At 33.4% G+C, this 24080-nt stretch overlaps 2 protein-coding genes across 2 annotated transcripts; one reads left to right on the top strand and one right to left on the bottom strand.

Moving 5' to 3' along the window:
• Positions 1-3031: 3031 nt before the first annotated feature.
• Positions 3032-5488, top strand: LOC106128440 (pleckstrin homology domain-containing family A member 3). The gene is made up of 5 exons (XM_013326833.1): positions 3032-3149; positions 3220-3336; positions 3414-3560; positions 3636-3757; positions 4003-5488. The coding sequence occupies exons 1-5, from the start codon at positions 3110-3112 to the stop codon at positions 4201-4203; spliced, it is 627 nt and encodes a 208-aa protein (XP_013182287.1). The 5' UTR covers positions 3032-3109; the 3' UTR covers positions 4204-5488.
• A 214-nt stretch (positions 5489-5702) lies between these two features.
• PolD1 (DNA polymerase delta 1, catalytic subunit) lies at positions 5703-9243 on the bottom strand. Its single transcript, XM_013326832.1, has 2 exons — positions 9124-9243; positions 5703-9049 (listed from the first exon to the last, which is right to left on the bottom strand). The coding sequence occupies exon 2, from the start codon at positions 9003-9005 to the stop codon at positions 5751-5753; it is 3255 nt and encodes a 1084-aa protein (XP_013182286.1). The 5' UTR covers positions 9006-9049; positions 9124-9243; the 3' UTR covers positions 5703-5750.
• Positions 9244-24080: the final 14837 nt, after the last annotated feature.

The following is a 24080-nucleotide window of genomic DNA, read 5'->3' as shown; positions in this document are numbered from 1 at the left end:
CAAGAAGAATACCAAGAAGAATACCAAGAAGAATACGAAGAAGAATACCAAGAAGAATACCATGAAGAATACGAAGAAGAAGAATACCAAGAAGAATACGAAGAAGAATACCAAGAAGAATACGAAGAAGAATATCAAAAAGAATACCAAGAAGAAGAAGAAGAATACCAAGAAGAAGAAGAAGAAGAATACCAAGAAGAATACGAAGAAGAATACGAAGAAGAATACCAAGAAGAATACGAAGAAGAATACCAAGAAGAATACGAAGAAGAATACCAAGAAGAATACGAAGAAGAATATCAAAAAGAATAACAAGAAGAATACCAAGAAGAATACCAAGAAGAATACCAAGAAGAATACCAAGAAGAATACCAAGAAGAAGAAGAAGAAGAATACCAAGAAGAAGAAGAAGAAGAATACCAAGAAGAATACGAAGAAGAATACCAAGAAGAATACCAAGAAGAATACCAAGAAGAATACCAAGAAAAATACAAAGAAGAATACGAAGAAGAATACCAAGAAGAATACGAAGAAGAAGAAGAAGAATACCAAGAAGAAGAAGAAGAAGAAGAATACCAAGAAGAAGAAGAAGAAGAATACCAAGAAGAATACGAAGAAGAATACCAAGAAGAATACGAAGAAGAATACGAAGAAGAATACCAAGAAGAATACCAAGAAGAATACAAAGAAGAATACGAAGAAGAATACCAAGAGGAATACCAAGAAGAATACCAAGAAGAATACCAAGAAGAATACCAAGAAGAATACCAAGAAGAATACAAAGAAGAATACGAAGAAGAATACCAAGAAGAATACCAAGAAGAATACCAAGAAGAATACGAAGAAGAAGAAGAATACCAAGAAGAATACGAAGAAGAGTACCAAGAAGAATACGAAGAAGAATACCAAGAGGAATACCAAGAAGAATACCAAGAAGAATACCAAGAAGAATACCAAGAAGAATACGAAGAAGAAGAAGAATACCAAGAAGAATACAAAGAAGAATACGAAGAAGAATACCAAGAAGAATACCAAGAAGAATACCAAGAAGAATACGAAGAAGAAGAAGAATACCAAGAAGAATACGAAGAAGAGTACCAAGAAGAATACCAAGAAGAATACAAAGAAGAATACGAAGAAGAATACCAAGAAGAATACGAAGAAGAAGAAGAAGAAGAATACCAAGAAGAAGAAGAAGAAGAAGAATACCAAGAAGAAGAAGAAGAAGAATACCAAGAAGAAGAAGAAGAAGAATACCAAGAAGAATACGAAGAAGAATACCAAGAAGAATAACAAGAAGAATACCAAGAAGAATACGAAGAAGAATACGAAGAAGAATACGAAAAAGAATACGAAAAAGAAGAAGAATACCAAGAAGAAGAAGAAGAATACCAAGAAGAATACGAAGAAGAATACCAAGAAGAATAACAAGAAGAATACCAAGAAGAATATGAAGAAGAATACCAAGAAGAATACGAAGAAGAAGAATACCAAGAAGAAGAAGAAGAAGAAGAACACCTAGAAGAAGAAGAAGAAGAATACCAAGAAGAATACGAAGAAGAATACCAAGAAGAATACGAAGAAGAATACCAAGAAGAATACGAAGAAGAATACCCAGAAGAATACCAAGAAGAATACGAAGAAGAATACCAAGAAGAATACCAAGAAGAATACGAAGAAGAATACCAAGTAGAATACGAAGAAGAAGAAGAAGAATACCAAAAAGAATACCAAGAAGAATACGAAGAAGAATACGAAGAAGAATACCAAGAAGAATACCAAGAAGAATACGAAGAAGAATACCAAGAAGAATACGAAGAAGAATACCAAGAAGAATACGAAGAAGAAGAAGAAGAAGAATACCAAGAAGAAGAAGAAGAAGAATACCAAAAAGAAGAAGAAGAACACCAAGAAGAAGAATAAGAAGAAGAATACCAAGAAGGATACGAAGAAGAATACCAAGAAGAATACGAAGAATACCAAGAAGAATACCATTTTTTTTTTAGTCAGGAAATGCATTTACGCACGCCTACGCCGGGCGGTGCAATGGCGTAGGGAGTGTGAGACTTGCCGGCCACAGAAGGTGACCAGAATACCCACTAAAACCTGACTGCCCTCTGATGCATCGGGACGGGACCACGGGCACGCTTTCGCTCTCGTCCGCGGCCCCGTCTGCGCCAGCTGCCGAGGCAGCTCCCTCACGGGGGGGAGGGGAGGCCGCCCTCAATGGCGGGCAATGGACTCCCCCGCATCCATTACCCGAGGGCTATCGTGGGAGGGGGGGAGGGCGGCGACATATTGCCGCCTTCTCCTCCCCACTCTCCGACGTCGGAGCGGGGGCGCCAGAGGGTCTCTCTCGCGCTCCCGCTCCTGTGCCTCCTTCTGCGAAATCACCTCTTCGCAGAAGGAGGCAACGGCGTCCCAAGAAGAATACCAAGAAGAATACCATTTGATGATGATGACGATTTGTTTTGCTTCAATGCATATTGTCTTGTTAGAAATTTTCTAAATATTTTACCAAAAGATAGGAGCTAATCTCTTTCCAGTGTTATTCTATTTCTCCCGACAAGAGTGACACTACTACTCCAGTTTTATCAGAAAATATGACCTATCAAATAAACAAACTGGAACAAAGAAGCATTTATCAAAGTTGGGGTATTTTGTTGGTGAACTGAAAAAAACAATAATGGTATTATTACGAAAGCAGCGAGCATTATGTTGCGTTCTTACAATATGTTCGCTTTAGTCAGAAGATTAAATTAAAGTTGCAATTAACGAAATGGTTTTATTTTTCCTAAATTGTTTTCCCTCGAATAATACTTTCAAACGTCAAAAAGGAAACTGACAGATTATTTTTTTTAGGTTGGTAGCAACTTAGACTTGTGCATAATATTGCTAGCATTGAAAATAACAATTTTTATTCTCCGTTTGTGTATCTAATTAGTCAAGAGTCCCGTCTCTTATTTTATATACTCTTTGGCACTGAGGTGAACTGAAATTAAAAATTATTTTACTGACGTTTTATTGACAATGTTTTATTGACATTTATTATAAAATTTGCTGTCGTTGCAGTTGTAAATAAATAAACTACAATTCTATTTCGATTGTGATGGAAGGTGTTTTATGGAAGTGGACAAATTACTGGAACGGTAAGGTATAAATATGTTAATTTATCAATGGTTAATTTCTATATAACGCCAATAATTACACTTATTATAGGTTGGCAGACAAGATGGTTCGTTCTGGAGAACGGTATTCTATCTTATTATAAATCAGAAGAGGAAGTGTTTCAAGGATGCAAAGGCTCGGTGAAAGTATCAGTATGTCAAATTAATGGTAATAATTTATTACAAATTTTGTGCATTTGCGAAATACCTTTTGACTTTATTATTTGTATGATAATATATTTTCAGTCAATAATATCGACAATACCCGACTGGATTTAGTTATACCTGGTCAGCAACACATGTATTTACGGGCACCATCTCCTCAAGACAGGCAAAAGTGGCTGGTTGCTTTGGGAAGTGCTAAAGCATGTGTAGACAAAACTGATACAATAGGTATTTAACAAGCTATAATAATTGATTATAGTTAATTTTGCTCAGTAATTGATTAATTGTATTTTATACTTTTAGCTCCAGAATTTGATAATTCTTTGGGACATAAAAAGTCTGAATTGAGGCTGTATTGTGACCTAATGATGCAGCAGGTGCATTTAATAAGAAGTGCATCTTACACTGACAGCCCAGAGAATAAGGTAATAGGTAGTTGATTTTCATGAAATCTATACAGATCTTTCTTAATATTAACTTGTAGTTGTCTCAGATTACCAACATATTAGAATATGCTTCTAATCCAATGTAACATAACAACCTAAGAGATGGAGAGTTTACTGTGAATATCACATGTTTCAAAAACACTCTTATTTTATGAATTCTCTTGTCAAATATAAATTTTGTGAGAAAATATAATTGAAAAATAATAAAATACTTAACATTTCAGAGAGTGGAAGAAGAAGCTAACCTTTTAAAAGCTACATGTGATACATTTATTAAGACATTGGAAGAAATAATGAGACTAGCTAACTATGGTGGAGGTAATGCTACACATGAAATGCCTATTCCAAATTTAAATAAAATACAGAGTAATTCAAAAAATACAAAATCTCATTTAAACAGAACAGTCTCACAAGAAAACAGATAAATCATCAAAACTATAAAATTCCAATACCGTTTTTTTTCCTTGTCAGTTTACTTAATTAGGAAATAATTTAAAGTAGGAGTCACTAGTTATACCTAAAGTTGCTTAAATTGGTTGTTTGTATTTAAATTTTATTGTTTAAAAATGTAATTTTAGTTTTATATATGTTCTACTACCAATAAGCAAACAGCAATCTTTTAAGTCTTATTTCATGTTTATTTTTTGGTAGTGAAAATTTAATATATAATGTTTAACTATATGAAATAAAAAATATAATTTTTGTTCAAGTTTAAGATAGCATAGATCTGAGATATATAAATTTTGTATGGAGTTTAATTTGGTCATTACAAGAGGAACATACCTCAAACATATGCCAAAGGTCAGTAAATAAGGTACTGTAGTCAGATTATTAAAATTGTTTTTGATTTTTTTTAAAGTTAAATATATCTAAATTGGTCATATTTGCTTTTACATTACAATAGGATTTGTTAGTCTAATTTTAATTAAATTAGTTACAGTAATCATACAGTTATTACAAAATTTCTTTTAGTCTTGGCATATGTTCTATATCTTATTTACAATGTAACTTGTTGTAAAAAGCATAATAACTTATGGTTCTTGGCTTTTAATATTACCTTAAAATAATAAAAAAACATAAAAGATTAACTTCATGACATCATAAATATTTTAGATGGCTATGACTTATGAATAAAGTCTATAATTTGTTAAATTACAGCGAATAAGGTTTTTTTAGTGGAATATCTTGCAATGGGTATGCACATATAATAATTTATAGTAAGAAGTGTAAAGTCCTTATATAAAATTTAAATTTATTTTGCTTTGCTTAATATTAAAAGAGCTTGTACATAGGTATTTGTTGAATAGAATTTTGGTACACTTTTTAATTAAAATAATAAAACATTATATTCTTTCTAATTCATGGTTCAGTACATCCATGTATGTGAATAATATATAAATGTAAAGAACAAAGATTCGTTCGGTTTTTTCGTTATTGTATAATCTGAAGATGATAGTAATTTCGAGTGAACGGTAAAACTGTAAAAATGGAATAGGAGATAAAAATATTTTATCTTAAATGCGTTAGTACATGCACTAGTAGTTTGGTAAAGAAGAGTTAAATGGGAGCAGATAGATATCTCAAGGAAGAGTTAAATAAATATATTTCAGAATCAAAATGTATTTTAGATCTGCACCAATAGCAGCAAGTGCAACAGTTCGTATATTTATTACGCGGTAACACATATAAAAAAAAACATTCAGACGAATTGATAACCTGTTTGAAGTCGACTAAAAAGTGCCGTTATCAAGAAAATTGATATTTATTAAAAATATTTTTGTTACTGAAAATATTCCATATCAGTAAACTTTTGCTTATTAAATTGTATTAATTTTAAGAAGTATTGAAAAAATGTGATATATTATTGGATTAATTTGTTTTAAATTATAGCATGTATAAAATATTAATAAAAGAAAAAACTGTAAAAATTTAATTGTTTTATTTTAAACAGATCATGCTTTTTTTTTCAATTTTACCAAACTGGCTCACCAAACCTCAAAACAGTCTTTTCCTGCACATCAAGTTCCATTCCTACCTTTTTTCGCATATAAAAAATAGTACAATCTCTATTTGTGCATAAAACTTCTTCATGCAAGCTTCCCTGACATCTTTGGCATTCGGTCCAAAGCTTTGAAAACTTATCTTGTAACTGTCTCAATTTAAACATTTCTGTAATATACAGTTGCCCTTCTTTACTCAAACAGTGGTCGCATAATGCCTTTTTAGTGTCATTTGGCATAACACTTTTGCATCCAATACATTTTTCTTTTTTCTTAGTAAAGGCTGCCAATGCACCAACCTTGGAAGTCACCATAGCTTTTGTCATAGTATGTTCTCCTTTTAATAAAAGTGATTCTGCTTTATCACCTAAAATAGGTTCAAAAATTCTCAATAATGGCTTAGACAACTGGTTTTCTAGATAGTAATTAAAATCAATTGGTATACTGTTTTCCAACACATATATTGGGTCTTCAGCTTTCATATATGCAGGTGTATTTTTTGCAGCACAACACAAAACATAAGGAACTCGGTCACCAAGCTTTGGTGCTGTACCTGGATCACGTTTTTTCATTTTAGCAGCCAACTCAACATGAGCCTGTTTTGCGGCATAATCATTTTTTGTTAATTCTTTTGTTATAACAAGTTGTGATATATCAATTCGGTTACATAATAAATCGGATATGATTTGTTTAGCATAATTAACTGCTCCTTCAGGATCTCTGTCTATCAATAGCTTTTGAAGACAAGTACTCATCATATTTGAAACAAGAGGGCTATTATCTCGCCGGACTGTCTCAATCCCTTTGCAGTCCATTTTATCATATTTATCAGGGCGCGTGAAGTATAGGCCTGCATATCGCTTTTTATTTATAAGGAGATAAGGGTAGTATACCTTTTCGAATTCCAATTTAATAGGTTTAACAAATTTTGATGTAACAAATTCTGCAGCTTCTCTTCCCAATTCCATGCTCTCTTCAAGTGTTTTCACACCAAATTTTACCATAACAGAATCAGTATCACCATAAATAACTACAGCATCTTCTTTATAACCATTTGATTTAGTGTATTTCTTTTCTACTTCAGATTTTGTAAATTCAATCATAGTTCGGCCGTAAGCAGTGACACTGCCTGATATTTCTAAACAGGGCAACTTACCAACTTGCGCCCCTGTGAACCCATACACAGAATTAGCACTTATTTTTAATGCTAGTTGTCTACCATCCAAAACTGACCTTTTGAATGGGTCTTTTTCTTCTTTTAAGTCTGCTTTAGCTTTTTTTCTCGCAGTTAACAGGGATTCTAAAATTTCAGGTAGCAAGCCTTTTCTAACATTAGATTTGACAAACATATTCTTTGTTGGTGTAATAGTTATGTCATCTGAATTTAAATTTAAATCTTTCTGCATGTTTGGAGGCACTAGTGTTGTATAACATAAATTATGAGCCATCATTATGCTCGGGTATAGGGAAGCAAAATCTAATGTGGATATGGGGTCAGCATAGTATCCTCTTTTTGGTTCAATTACTGTTGCTCCTTCAAATTGATCATCAGATCCTTGGCCATGGTAAGCTGGTATTAAATATCCCGCTTCTTTAGCTTTCCGTAGAAGTTGGCTTACAACTTTGATTTGCTGACCTCTTGTTTGCAAACATACTAAGGGAACTCCTGTTACTCTTGCCATCTCCATGTAATTAATTATGCACATTAACTTATTTAATAGCTTCAGTGGTAAATATGCATCCTTTAGACAATACATGGCTAGTCTTCGCCTTGTTTGTTCATTTTCATTTTGTAAGTCAGAAATAATACTGTGATGCACATCCTCTTTTTGTTCTTGGAGGAAATGATAACTCACAGCATTTAAAGTATAAGATCTTAATTTATAATCCCTAACAAGCACAAGTAACAGGTCGAAGGGAACTCTGCCTTCAAAGTTAATACTTTTATTTTCTCTCCTCCCCATTTGTTTTGACTGTAAAACTGAATCTTTAATAACTGACCTTATATTCTTTATTCGACCCAAGAAGTCAAAATTGACAACCTTTAAATGTTTAGCACGATTAATGAGGTATGGCCAATCAAAGTTACTAATGTTGTATCCTGTTATAATATCAGGGTCTAGCTCTCTAAAAAAGTCTGCCCATCTAGCAAGCATTTCTGATTCTGATTGGAAACTAAGAACTTGGGAACCAACTATTGGGGCACAAGTATTTAATGTAAACACATTTCTAAGGTATGGCTCAGTTTCACCTTGCCTGATTACCATAGAAGCAATTTGAATTACAGGGTCATGATTAGGCTCAGGAAAAATTCCCTTCCTACCAGCACACTCGATATCAAAACTTAATATTCTAAATGGAGCTACCTTGGACCATTCACCTTCAGGCTGATGTGCAATAAAACTGTTCCATGCAACATCAACTTCAATTTGACATCTTGATTCTGGCTTTACTTTGCTGTCTCTAGATCTTATCAACCACTTTCCAACAGGTAATTCTATCCAGCTGCATCCTACTACATTAGTGTCTACCATGAATCTGATATCAAAATCTATATTAGTTTCATAAAAAGATGGGTCCATTAATCCAAAGGATGGTGGCTGTTTTTCAATAAGGCGCTTTGCTGCAGCTATTAACCTAGGCAAGGCCACAGATACCCTAGCAAACCTTAAATCTTGATCACCTTTATAATACATAATGGAGCGGGCTTGCATCAAACGAACTTCTAATACTGTTTCTCGTATATTGTCTTTGTTAGAACGCAAATCTTCTAATATAACTTTGTTGAGATTAATTTTCATATCATTACACATGGAGTCAGTGAAGCTTGAAGGAACTGTTACATAGAAATATGGAGTGAATCCATGGACATGACAGCATACAGAGTTTCCATCCATTGTAACACCATACATTCTCATGATTGGTACAGGCCCTAACTGGGATCCAGGCATACCAGGCATTGGTTGACCATTGTAGTGGTCAATTTCAAGTTGTTGAAATACTAGGATATCTTTTTTAGGGTCCAACTCGGGTGGGTTTGGTCGAGACCATTTAATATTAGTAGACTGATTCTCTGGGCCTTCACCGATTACTTCAGGTGAATCAAACTCAACCTCCATTCCTGCAAGAGTATCCTCAAAACTACAAGGTACTTCATTGTCATCATCATCATCTTGTGATTTAAACCTTTTCGGAGGTGGACCTTTGAATTGTTTGTTCTTATTCATTCTTAAACTCCTAGATATCTTAATTTAGTATTGGCGCCAAAATTCTGAAAGTTAACAAGAATTTTAGCTTAAATATGACATATTACTAGGTGCTATGGTTTTTATAAACGGATGTTACCTGGTTTAACCAAAAATATTACTTGATCAGATTCACAAATATGATTCAATGCACAATTTATTTTTAAAACTCTGACTTTAAAGTTTACCGGTATTATTTTATTCTCATCTTTTCATTGTTGTCAAATGTCTAAACTGTCACATGATATTGACATGCGGTTGTTTATTTTTTTTAATTTGTTGTCGAAAAATTTATTTGAAGAGATTTTTTAAAAGTATTTGTTGCTCAACTTATTAACAATCAATGGTTATTATTATATTTCGTGTTTGTTATAAAGATCGATCGATAATTGATAGTATTTTGGTATTCTAATTTTGCAAAGGGGCAATTCCGGCACAGGAGTGTCAACGTTACCAATTATTGGCGGATTAATTCAAATCGCTTGACTATGAAGACATATTAAAATTACAGTGTCTGTGTGTAATATCTATAAAAAAATATATTTCATACATATTCAACGTTGCTAATACCCATAAACCAATATTTTAAATATACAAGCTGCATTTTTGCCAAAAGACCGCATTTGTTCCAAAAAATCTTTGGAACGGTTAAACCAATGTTATCTGGAATGTAGGCTGTTTTTTTAGTCCTTCACTGGCTAAGTTGAGGGCGATCGCTAGTTCTAAAATTATTATATGCTCAGTATTCTGTGATATTGTAATGGTTTGTATGTCATGACCATTGATTTTATTACTATTGCTTTTAAAATTAACACGTTTCGTTGCATTATTTCTGTAAATAGTAAAATGAAAATGTTTAAAAGAATATCGGTTATAAACTAACAAGTCCCGCATAATCTATTGTACATATTTGTGAGTGTAATGTGAGTAACAAGTGACAATAATGTAATATTAATGATTGTGCCTAGTAATTTTAAAATTTACTATGACGAATACGTCTCGGTGTGTAGCTGATACCTCGTGGCGCCAGTCGTATTGAAGGTGAATCATCGAATACCGCATAGACTGGAGTATATTATACTCATTTTTTTTTCAGTAAAAAAGGCAAATAAGAATGCACCTAACAAGACAGAAGTTCTTAATACTTTTTTTTATAAAATCGAAGATGTACGTCACAGATATCAATAATGACACGATAAAGTTATTCTTTAGTTGCCTGATACGATTGATGTGGAACGGCGGTGAATTTAAACCGTTAGTAATTGCTTATACCAAATAAGTACTGGTAACTGTAATCGTCAATGCATTGATGACTCATCAAAACAACATACATTACAGACATAATTTCTTGTCATTAATATTGTAACTTGAAATAAAGGATTAATTTAATTAATGAATAAAAAGTTTCGCTTCAAAAAGGTTTTATTTCGTTTATATATGTGTGAGATATTTTTAAACATAAAGCTTCTCCTTAACATTTGCTGTTCTTTGTAAAAGCATAGATGTTAAGGCCACGTCAGACTGTTTCGGGGAAGACATGTGTAGTGTGGAAGCGATAGCCAGCTGGTGTTACCGCGAGCTCCCTTAATTCATGACACTGATGTATATTAATAGGCACAAAAAGTTGTGACAAATACATTGTTATTCATATCCGGCATTAAAACGTATTTCGTTATAACTTGTCTGAACCTATTATCATTTTAATAATAATAAAGTAAAATTAGCGTCTGCATGTTATATTGCAGAAAAACCTTATTTCGTACATATGAGTTGCATATAACGAAAAACCAATTTTTTTAATTTCTACTTCTTCGCAAGTCCGTGTTTGTTTCGGGTAATCTTCGAAACGGCTTGACCGATTTTGACGGGATTTTTACTAAAAGGTAGCTTATGTATGCGGGGGTAACTTAGGTCATTTTTTTATTCCTATTTTTTAAATTGGGTTGTAAAATAGTATCTACCCATCGCTTCCGGATTAAATAAAAAGTTCTCTTAATATTACGTCACTAGTTAATAATTTGTTCAGCAAACGATATGGCATAGTTCACAATGACTCGCAGACTTCGTATTCCTTTTTCGACGCGGAGCTCATTTAGGCATGTGAGTCGTCTGGTTCGCACGTCAATTTCTCTGCCATCTAAAGTTCCATTTAAAATTACCACTTTAGACGTCATTCAATTTCATTACACAGTAGGTAAAATAGAATTTTCGTATGTTGAATTCTTTATTTACGCAAGAATGTGAACATGAAATATAATGAGCTCATTAAAGATTTTTATAATTACAAAATACAGTAATATAACATAATATGTCGATTCCCAATTTTTCAAAAAATATTTCTTTCCCAAAAAACAAATCAATGATTGAATACGGTATTTATTTATTTATTTATAACAATCACTTTTTTTTTAACAAAAATTGCCATGTATGACGACTCGTTAGTAATAATTTAAAAGGAGTGGACTCGACTGAGTCAATTGTCTGGCGACGATAGCCCCGCAATTAGTTAATTTGATTCAACGCTGCAGATGTACACACATCCGACGACTTCGCGACCAACAAACCCGTTATAAAAAGAAGATAAAATCATTCAATATACAACAAAGAGACGTAATAAAACGTTTAATATTTATAAATATCTCAAATAATATATTTGAAGATATATGACTATTTCTCACATGTGACGATTGTCCCCAGATTTTTGAAAACATTTTTTTTACAATATTAAAAGTATATTTTGACCTCGTCTGATTTTAAGCGGTGATTTAGTCTAAAGATAGTAAGACCTAGTTTGCTAAATATATTTTATTTAAGAATATTTCCACTGTTGATACACCTGTTAAAAACATTATTTCTATTTTATTAAAATAAAGAATAATAGTATGTTTCTGTATTAGTGTTTCAGCAATGGAAACCCATGGTAATTTTTTATACCTGAAATGACATCTGTACACTTTTGGCTTGTATTTTTTTGCACATTTTCCTTATGGTAAATGACAATAATGATTTTTGCAGTATTAAATATAATATTCCTTATTTCTTTTTCTTTAATTACCTAAAACCTGTGGCCTTGAAGGTAGAATTCCATGGTTATGAAGTATGCACAATTTATGCTTGTAAACGCAGACAACTAGTCGCGCAAAATGCTGTTGTCATTGTGTTCTCATCGATGTTCGCGAACATAAATCACTCGCGCCTGTGACATTGGTTCTTAGTATCGATAATTGAATAAACTCATTCATTATTATTAAGCGGAGATACGTAATAAAAGCGGCCGCACAAGCAGGGCGATTGTGTTGTTTTACGACTCGAGCCAGCTGCATTACTTGGCTATCTTTATTAGAGCTGCATCGGGCACAGATGTAAGATAAAGTATTCATTGACCCGGACTTTAAATTGTCATGCGTTTCAAGTGTGAGAAAATTCGATTAAGATGGTATTTGTGACGTACCAGTTAAATTTCATCCAAAATATCTAGTAATTATTTATTTTACACTGGTGGAAACGACCATTATCTCGTAAACTCAATGCCTTACTAAAAAAGTTTTTCGGTAAAAGCCACGATCAAGTTTTAATATCTACATGAGCTATGTATTTGGCCAAGGTCTAAATCACTAATGTTATCACTTACAACTAATACTAGCAATCGTAATCAATCATTCATTTTATTATTGTTTTGCTTCACAATAAGCAGTCTGTCTTCATCTTAATATCCTGTCACCAACCATGATGACAGTATTCTCGGTAATGTAGTGTTACTGTTCTTTTATTATTTATAAGAGAAGGGGCAAACGAGCCGCGGGAACACTAAGGTGAGCAACGAAACCCATGGACATCTGCAACACCAGAGGAACTGCAGATGTGTTACCGACCTTTAATGCTCGCATCTTGAAGGTCCTCAAGTCGTATTGGTTTGGAAATACAGCCGACGGTAGACCGTTTAACAACGCGGCATAGCGAGGCCAGAAATTACGCGAGAATCGCATTGTTGTGGAATGCCAGCCATCTAGGTGGTGTTGAAAAGGGTTTCTGTAACAATGATCTCTGTATAAAACATATAGTCATCCCAGTCATTATTTGACAAAACAGAGATAGCAATATTTTTTAAACGGGGATTTTGGTCTCAGAAAACCACGGTTAGTGTAACAAACTAAACCGGGTGGGCTAAAGTAAAATTAAAGGAGTAGTCTTTTCATGTCATTCTCTATGCTTGAATTATATTTCAAAAATAACTAATAATAATAACAGTATAACACTCACCGGGCCAGATAAGTTGGTGGAACAGAAACGAAAAAGAAACCCTTGGTGTTTTATTTTGTATTGTGAAATTTTGTTAGCGGATTGTAATTGACAAACGAATTCATGCTGATTCTAAGTTTAATTTTTTTTCTTTATATTTTAGGTCATCTTGTTTAGATAACATACGTATCGTAAACAGAACAGTTTTTTTTACCATGATGTTAACGTTGATGCCGGAATCATAAGTAGAATATAACTTAATTATAGGTCTTATGAATGATCTGTTTCATCAACTGTCTATTATCGGCTAACTTGTAAAGGTAATAGCATATGACTAAGAGTAATGCAATGTTAGTTAAAGGAATGTGGAATCTTTAGTCACCTTCACCTAATTGAATAGTAAAAAAAACTGTTGTATTCAAACTAATTCGCTAAGTTGGAAGGAACGCTTATGAAACGTTCACAAAGAATGTATAAAAACAAAGCAGATAATGCTTAAAACACAATGAAATGCAAGCATAATTAATACATAAAATAGTTAAATTTAAAAAAAAACTAATAAGTTACTTATGATATTCTTGGAGTTAGTTCTTAATTGTAGTACTACCATGTTTGGAAAGTCCGTAGGCTATCACTTAATATATCGTTAAATAATCATTAAATAAACGTAATCCTTAAAAAAAAAACCAAACTTGTAAGCCGGATGAATTTTACTTTGTACTTCGTACGTAACTAAAAGTAAAACAAGATACAAAATTTTAAAGCTGATGTTTAAAAATCGATATAACTGTAAGGCAATAAAAACAAGATACAGCATCATAAGGAAAGGATTATGGACCGACTCACTGAAAGGGCATTGCACCAGATGGTAGTAAATCGATTGCTGTGTTCCCTTCCAAATGCCAGTCTTGTCATCGATCTGCCTTGAGCTTAATACGTTATTGTCTCTGCAGACTAATCTCTTTGTGACGGGGTCACGTATGCCCCGATACGATTCCCGCAAATGACTGTGCGAACTGCGAACAGACTCTGCCATTCTAAGAAATTTATAGCCTCCATCATCATACTAAACATGTCAAAATCTTAGGCACTTTAAGGAGTAAATCACTAAAAATACTTTTCGCTAGAATTCTATAAGTATAGTAAAGTATCATCATTATATAGGATCTTCTTAGTTGTGGACTGACAAATTGACAGCTATTGTTGATGATCTTTGTCTCATTAGCTTTCTTTCTTCATCATGTTCAGACATGTCCACTGTTGTCCTATAAATGAAAATCTTGATTAATATCTACCAAAATATTTCGAGACAATTTTTTTAAATAAAAAATCATTAATTTGTGATTGTTATTGTGTTAATCTCAAATGTTATACAAAAAGTTTTAATTTGTAGTTACAAGCGAATGATAAATGATTCAAAGTTGTTTGACCCACTTTAATGGGAACTTATTTAGTCCAATGTTATGTCATTAGACGATGTAGCCAGCCTCGTCTGGACTAATGTTACGGCATGTTTTAATATAAAGTTTTTATAACATACATTTTGGATAATATAACATACAAGCTGTCGCCCGCGACTCTGTCCGCGCGGAATTAAAAAATATTTTGTAGCCTATGAGTTCTTCCAGACTATGTTCTATGTTTATATTAAATTTCGTTAAGATCCGTTGAGCCGTTCTGGAGATACCTTCAAACAAACGTCCACATTTAGGCTATCGTGATATAAATATCATATAAAAACATAAAATAAAATGAATTCAGTTCAATTTGTATTCAAATGCGTCAAACTAATTCTTAACTGAGAAAAAAAACCTGGACTTTGGATATAGAATTGATATATAGACCAGTAGGAACTTATTCGGTCATTGAATTGTGTAGGCATGTAATAAACAACACAAGTCCTACTTTCGTTCACGTGTTATGAAGAATGGAGGGCGTCTGTGGCAAAGGTTCCGATAAACAGCGATACCTTCTGATAGCTTTTGTAATTTGCCGGATGTATCAAGATAATAGTTCTAATTTGTGTTATAATTACAATGTTAGACATAGTTCAATGCGTTATTCGCGCTAATGCAATAAATTAGTGCGCAGCTACAACGTGCGGAAGGTAAATTAAACGGCGCATACGAAATTTTGTACGCACGAGAAACGAGTTCGATGCCCTTATTACATCAAAACGGATCTTAGGAAGTGTGACTATGAGCACAGACGCCCGCCAACAAACTGAATGCCAGAATGTACAATACATTGTCAACTCTGACTTTGTAGGATGTGATTAATTATTTATTATTGTGTGATAGAGTGATTTGTGTCTATTTTACACTAATTAGGGTTTGAAATTTTAAATATAATAATTAAAGCGTGTGTACAGCATGCATTAATATCAATATTTTAGTTTTTAAAATACATAATACTTTCACATCTGATCAATTCTAATGTTAAATCTAAATTAATGTTAGTATTTCAAATAATCTTATAATATGAATTTTCCTGTTTATGAAAACATTCTCCTATAAAGAAGGAAAAAAGTTCAATTACTAAAATGGTGCGTCTACTTTTTGCTCTAAGATAACCGAAGTATAACATTAGTTATTGACATTTACGGTCAAGCGTCTGAAATAGACGCCACCCACCAAGTCGCCTGTAAAGGAGATTTAGCATCAATACAGTTTCCGTGGTACTAATTCAAAATTTAAATATGTTCCATTACCTTTATATAATCCTAATTTTGCTCTTATTTACTGTCCTCAATCAATTCAGTCATAGCTTTATTTACTCTTGATATTTAGTTAGTAAATAACAATTATGAACTACGATCTTCAAATCGCAAGTCGAAAGATTAGAAGAGCTATCGCCGTATTTGTGTTATAAAGAGTAAAACAAACATCCATTATTGTCTATGGGCAGCCAATGAAGTGGAATATTTGGTCCTGGTCACGTAAAAGCTCTCGAGGCAGGGCAATGACGACAGTGCACTAAGCAAATTGACGCACGACCGAGCCCACGCAGTTTCATTACACACTAACAGTAAGATTATCCTCGCGTTAATCGTATCGATTCACAGGTTTATTTTAGCACGTGATACCGCTCTAAAAATAAACCGCAATAGTTCGCTTTACATTTAGATAAATTAGTTTGCCTACTCTTAAATATTTCTTTACGTAGAATTACGTAGAATGGACAATTAAAAGTCGACTTACAAATAAACAAATATTTATTAAAAAACACTTTTACATTATAATTACACTTTTACTTTTATATTATTTAATTATATCGATACTTGCACACTTTTCTAAGGTTTGGCAGGTCAGCAATTATGTCCCTATACAAACAGAAGTTAGAATTTTACTACACTCGCCTAACTAGGTAGGTTTTAAATTGTTGAAATCTTATTCATTAAATTTTAATAAGGGTAAGCTACGAAACTTAATTAAAAAATCAATATACGGCGAAGGACCTTAGCAATTGGATGTCTGATTGCAATGTGAGTACTTTATTAAAATGAGACATACGGAGTATAATGTGTGCAAGTCTGGCAAAGTAAAGTGATCCCAGTCAATTGAAACGTATCAAGGCTTCTCCTCATTTATAGGCTGACTGACAGAGATCGAGAGGTTAATAGGGCCAATCAGCTGTTTAGTGTGGTGCGTTGATTATGTTTGTCCTTTTTTGTTCAATGATCATGTACAGCATTTATTTTCTTCAGTTCTGCAAAGCCATTAAAGCCTGTTACGATATGTGCAGACGTGAGTAGACTACGATATGAAAGATCACACAAATTAAATGTAATTGTCGATGGTCTTTGTTCGCTGTAGAGAGTCGCCGACCGCGTTTTCCATTCAGTACATTGTTTCGCGGTGGAAATGTTCATTAAATATATGCGCAAAAAACTGCACTACACATGATGCCTCGTTAATCACATCTGATTCGCGAGCCGCGGTGCAATGGGAACACGATTCCACGTCCACAAAAAGTTGATTCAACTTTTGCGGTTCTTACGACGGCCGAGAGAACAATTTAAGTTAATATCTGAAAATATCTGTATGATCAAATGTAGCTATTCGCTCTTTTTATGTGGTCGAAGTCAGCGAAGAAGGTAATTAACTCATCAAATAGGGTTCCGCAAATATTAACTCAAATTATTAATTCTCACTTTTAAGCATAGAAAAATGAATCTCCTCATCACGTTATACTAACAATTACATTAATTACTATACTTAAAGTAAAGTTAATAGTGATACTTAGTGGAATAAATAAAACAAACAAATGAGTAATAAAAAGATTATCGAATTCAAGTGGTTATAAATAGGCATTGTGCGTGTTTACATAATTTGAATGTACAAACAAGGCATTCGTATCGTTGATCGAATTAGGCGTCACCCTGCGCGCCGACGCCATATTGCCGAGAAGCCTTTGTCATCGTATAAGAAATTACACTTCGTATTAAATGAATAATACAGAGAAACGCCCACGCACTGTTCACAATGAGACAAAAGCTCGACACAGAGCCACGTATCAGATTTAATATTGCCACTGTTAATAAGAGAAATGTCAAGATAATATTAATTGTATATATATGAGGAAACTAAGCAGAAACGTATAGTTACTTTTGTTTACGATCGCAGCGGTCATAAATTATCGTATATGATGAATTTATTATATCTATATGTTATATATTTGTTTGCATCTACAGAACTGTGGAAAATTAATTAGTGAGGTTATTCAATCGTTGTGTTTATGTTAAATTGAAGAATGTTACGGACTCATTGCTCATAAAGTAGTTGTTGAATGTTCATAGTCTCTAAAATAGTATTATCTTAATGAGTTCTAGATTGCTTCACGGGAATCGATCGAAGATTAAACAAGCCGATTAATACGTTTTAATTATACGTATAATTAATTTCATGATTTTATAAAAAACAACTATATTAAGGATCAGTTTAGTAGTAATAAGTTTTTTGTTGTAAGTACGTATTTGATATAATTTTAGCAATTATCGATTTATAGGTTGCAATTATGCACTGCCTTTTGTGGTTTTTAAATACCCTTTGTGTACGATTTTTCAATGACGAAAACAAATAAAAAGTCTCTGATTTGAAATGTCCATAGAGTAAATAAGCCTTAGACATTGCAATTTGATGATAATATTGTTATAGTATAAGTTTAAACGATTTTACTTATGCAAATTTTCAAACGTGATAAGGTCTAATTAATTGTCTGTAACCAAAACATTATAATATGTTACTTAATATAATTATCTAATACAAGTAAAGCAGATTTATTGCGAAATTGGGTCTTTGATTAGTCAATTAAACAAAGATAAGTAATGGTTACGCAGAATAAGTTTGTTTATTATATGACAGATAGTCCTGACATTAAGACCGGGTGTCTGGATAATATAGTGAAGCGCTTTTAGCTGCCGTGCTTGATTCGCTAAGCGCTTTCAGCACTTCATAAAGGCCTATAGAACTTAGAATTAGAAGTAACGAAAACGAATAATATTGTATATAGACGATCTTATTTTACAAGACACAATCGATAGCTTGAAATCTTATATGAAGGATAAAATGTATGAATAAGTCTTAAGGCGCATAAAGTCATTTTTCGTAACAGATGGAAAAAAAACGATTAAAAGGACATATCCAATGGGCACCATGACCTATGCCAATATGGCTCTATCTTTAGTAACAGTGGTAGAGCCCGTCTTAGCACGAATTGTCCCGGCTTGCCCGGTAAAATACCACGACCACACCGAAAACAGGCGTGAAGTGGAAGCGTTTCCGCGTTTCGTCTGTCGAGTGTGCGCCCCGGAGGCCTAATTTAGTCCTCTTTCCCTTCTCACCCTTTTTCTTATAAAGAAAGGATGGGAAGTGGAAGTGGACTTTCCGGATGAGAGGATGCATGGAAAGGGGACATGTTTACTTTCTATGCATCCACTCCTCCGTCGATTAAAGGTAGGCAACGCATATGCAATTGCGTATGTCTATAGGCAGCGGTCACTTCGCTATTTCAGCGATTTCAGGTGGCCGCTCGTTTGTTTGCCACCTTATGATATTAAAAAAAACTAAGTCTCCTTGTATAACGTTGAGTGATCTATAAATCATTTTACCTTATTTTATCTTAATATGTTAAGGGAAAGCTTGTGTACAACATGTACAAAGAATTCCACTGAGTATAAGTGAAGTCGAGCTCCTTTCCTTATTTGTACAGCAGTGGGTGACTTCTAGTTGAAACTGCCAACATTTACCATGTTTAGAGTTAACGCATAATCAAATCGTTTTCGTGAAAGATGCACGGAAATCGTTTCTCATTCAATATAAAGCGTGGTCGCGTTGTGATTTCATTGATTTCGTAAAATTATTGGACAAGTGTATTTTTCTTTTATAGGAGAAGGGCAAACGAGCAACGAATCGTCTAAGATTATTTGATCCGACGCCCATGGACATCCGCAACGCCAGAGGAACAGCAGATGCGTTGCCTGCCTTTAAGGAAGGTGTGCTCTTTTCTCGAAGCTTTCTTTTACGAGCTTGAAAGCTTTTCCATTTTTCGATGAAACTAATAGCTTAAATATCAATGTGATTTGATTTGTCCAACTTTGCTGACCGTACGCGTTGATTGACAGTCGAGATAGTTGCAATTAGAATTGATTTAATAATTTATAAGCTGCTATGTAGATGAGAAATGTCGCGATCGGTGGTAGGTTACTAGTTGTTAGTGATATTTGCATAAACGCCTTTTATGTGAGCCGGCGGGGCTGGCGCCGTGGCGCGCCATGCCTTGAGCGCGGGAAATTACACGGTTAGTCTAGGGACATGTCAATAAACAAGCATTTGACATATAATTGTCTCCTTTTTGCATACGCTAATGACGTTAACAGACAACGCAAACCTATTTTAGTTGTTTACATTATCTGTCGCACCAAAAAAGGCAATAATGATGTTGGTATATTTGTCTAGAGAAACTAATACAGTATATACTTTACACAGTGATAGATGTTAAATGTCGCAGGAATTTGTGAATTAGATAGTTCTCTAAGTATTCTGACGTCAATTGGTATTTAAACTCTTTCTAATTATATTTAGTGTGTCCTATCAACGTGCTAATGAAACATAAAATTGATTATGACAACACAATCCTTTTTATGATTATGTAATTTCAATAGAAGGATGCCAGTAACACAAAGCTGAAGTTGATTGAAAGATGGAAAAAATATTTCAACTGGCGAATCCTATACAAGGAAATGTTTAGACGAAATATATTTCAACGAAACCGCCGCCCTTGGCTGTCTTTACACGTTATTCAGGTCAACTGCGTAGATTAACGTAATCGAGCGTCAAATCTGGCGCAACTTTTGTACAGTCTTTGTTCGATTTGTTTATAGCATTAAATTATGTGTAATATCATTTAAAAACCACATCACAAACTAGGATTTCGTCTGCCAAACGGCTCTGTCCTATCTGGCAAATGATCAGATTTAAACTATTTATTACAATACATAACTTTGTCCTCATTGTGTTAGTCAACTAGATTGAAGCGCCGAGTCATGCTGCAAATTGTTAAGATTTCCCCTTTGTATAGAAAAGTGAGTGTACTATTATGGAATTGGATTACAGCCAAGATAAAAGCCGAGAGGGTTTGCCTTTCGAGCCACGAGTTGCTACAGACCGTAGAATTTATACGCTGAAGTTAAATTAAATACTCAAAGAAGCGATTTCCATTTCCAATCTTGGCACGAATTTTACTAAAAAAATTATTTGCTTTTAGAAAACAATAGCTAAAGCTTTGTTATTATAGAAAGGCTTAAGACGAGACCTATCTAGACTACACTACTACTTCAAACTAAGGCGTAGTGATTCAAAGTGAACAAATCTTCGTGGAGTAAATTTAGCTTATAATGCAAATATCTCAAAAAATTAAAGTTAAGCAAATGGATCATAGACAAATCCATCACATTAGATTACTCTGTTGTTTTACGCTACTGAACACTGATAATCAAATATTATTAAGTTTTATAAATTACAGCAGCACAAATTACACGGCGATACTAATGAATCAAAGCCATATCTAGACAATCAGTAAACAGACGTTAAATCATTATCGATGTGATTATAGACTGTGGTGTAGGAAGTTAATTACATTTTACTATAATTATTCCTAAGATTGGATTAAAAAATGGATTAGATTTTTTTTTGTATAAGAACAAAGTAACCAGGGGTTTGTCTGATCTGATGTTGATCAACACTTTGTATTTTGAGTTTGAATCTTTAAACAATAATCTATTCTCATATTTAGATGCATTCATTTTTGTAATACTCACATAATTGTGAGAATTGAAAAAATCACGAAGAGGTTGAAGAGTAATCTCTTGATGTAAATAAATAATTGACACATAATTGAAATAATTAATGTATAATAATGTTCTAATATTATTATTAAAACTAAATTAGGATCAACATCTTAGCATAAGTAAACAGTTAGTAAACATGGTTAGTTAATTAGTTCCGCGAATGGTTCGTCTACTCTAAGTTCTAAGGAATATACTCATGCTAGTTTCACACGTGGGCATTACTATTGTATGAACGCGCTATCCCGATACAGATCTGCGTCCGTAGACAAGTCATATTCAATTAGCGTTATCGTTAGTAGAATTGTCAAATCGCGTCAAAATTTAAATGAATAATGTGAAAAGCACATTACTTATGGAAAGTTATTACCACTAAGTTGTTACTACCATCCATTTTTAACTTTTTGATTAGCAATATCGCTAACGCTAACTTTTTTATATTAAAAAGTTAGTAACGAATAAACGGCCACCTGAATTCGCCAAAATGGCGAAGTGACCGCTGCCCATAGCCTACCATTAATCGACGGAGGAGTACTTATATGTTTGACAGAGAGTGTGTAACAAATTACAATAATGCAACTGGCTATTGTTGTGCCCATGTGTGAAACTAGCATTAGTGTAGCGCCAGCGTGTGTTATTACGTTGCCATTATCACTTTAGTACAGTTAATCACGTCGATCGATAATGTCAGATAAAGATCTCAGTCTCGCAACGCATCAAGTGTGAATTGCAAACCGCAACCTTTGTTCGTACTGCGCGCTCAAGCATTCCGTTATACTGCTTGTATGATACTTAGCTTGCAAGATTCTTAGTCATAATTGTGAATATGTTTTTATTAATTATTAATCTATGTCTATATCTATATTATAGTATATACTTATTAATAAAATTGAGTTTCTGTACATACGTAATATATTTGCTTTATTGATAAAGAAAAAGCAATTTTTAATTTTTTTCTGTCTGTCTGTCTAACTGTTCGCAAAGTTGCGTCTATTTCGGGGTAATATCCGAAACCGCTGAACCAATTTTCACGGCACTTTGATGGGAATTTGGCTGAGGACGAAGGAACATTATAGGCAACTACTTTTCATTTCTTTTTTAAATAATGAGCTGACGAAGTCGCGTGCTACCGCTAATTATTATTAAAATTGACGTTGTACATCTTTGTAGTATTAACACTTTTAAACTTATAAAGTATTCCATGTTCTGATGCTTCTATGCTTCTTTTTGCTATGGGTTTTACCCAACTTAACTTAACGGTAACTTAGAAGGTAAATGTCAAATCCACTTAGTTACATCTCACATGTTTTAAATAAATCTTACTAATATTATAAATGCATATATTTGGATGCATGGATGTTTATAGAAGGTACCTTCGGATCAGCTGCATGGATCTCGTTGAAATTTGGCATATATATAGACGATAATCTGGAAAAATACTTAAGCTACTAATTAAGTTTTTTTTATAATACCGTGCGGAGTCGCGGACGACTGCTAGTTATTTAGTAAAGTGAGAGTTCAGTGACTTGTTCAAACACTGTCATAATTTATCTGATATGATGAAGATAGGGGTGAACCACCCCTTGAATGGGGTTAAACTGTCAGCCAGTGGGCGTTTGGCGCCAGCTTGGCCACGGCTATATGTGTACAAAAGGGTTAACGGGATTATGTCAATAAATATTATGGAACTAGACAATCTTTTACGCAACCATTGTAAATATAAAGATACTAGCGGACCCGACAGACGTTGTCCTGTCTATACGTCTTTAATTTGAATAAATTAATATGAAGTTAACATTTGATGAAAATTGTGAATATAAACCATTTCCAGATCCCCTTGAACACACACAAAAAATTTCATCAAAATCGGTCCAGTCGTTTGAGAGAAGTTCAGTGACATACACACTCACAGAAGAATTATATATATATATATATATATATATATATATATATATAGATAATATATAAATTAACTAACATGCATAATATGTCCATATATATTCATATATTCACATTAAACCAAAGGAAAAAGAATAAAACTTTATTATAATACAAGCTGTAGCCCGCGTCCCGCGCGCGTAATTAATAACAAACCCAATAAGGCTTATATGTTCTTCCAGACTAAGTTGCACATCTGTGCTAAGTTTCATCAAGATCCGCTATGCCGATTCGGAGGTACCATCCATCCATTTTAATTTTCGCATTAAAATATTAGTTAGATTAGTAAAATAATGTAAGTTTCATATTTATAGATACTCGATTTCTTTTTATTTTGATTGTTAAGTTTTTACAGTAAAAAGTCGTAAACAAAAAGATGGCGCAATGAAATATGACACACTTATTAGTGACGTTTTATTTGTTGCTTTAAACATAAAAGCTATTGATGTTAATAGGTCAAAATAAAACCGTATTATTTGAGGTTTAATCTTATCTTTTAAGCTATTTGTGCTATACGTCATGCTTATTTTGTACTA

The sequence above is a fragment of the Papilio xuthus genome, unplaced genomic scaffold, assembly GCF_000836235.2.
Source record: "Papilio xuthus unplaced genomic scaffold, Pxut_1.1 DF828780.1, whole genome shotgun sequence".
NCBI classification, from domain to species: Eukaryota; Metazoa; Arthropoda; class Insecta; order Lepidoptera; family Papilionidae; genus Papilio; species Papilio xuthus.
This window is presented reverse-complemented; position numbering and strand designations above follow the sequence as displayed.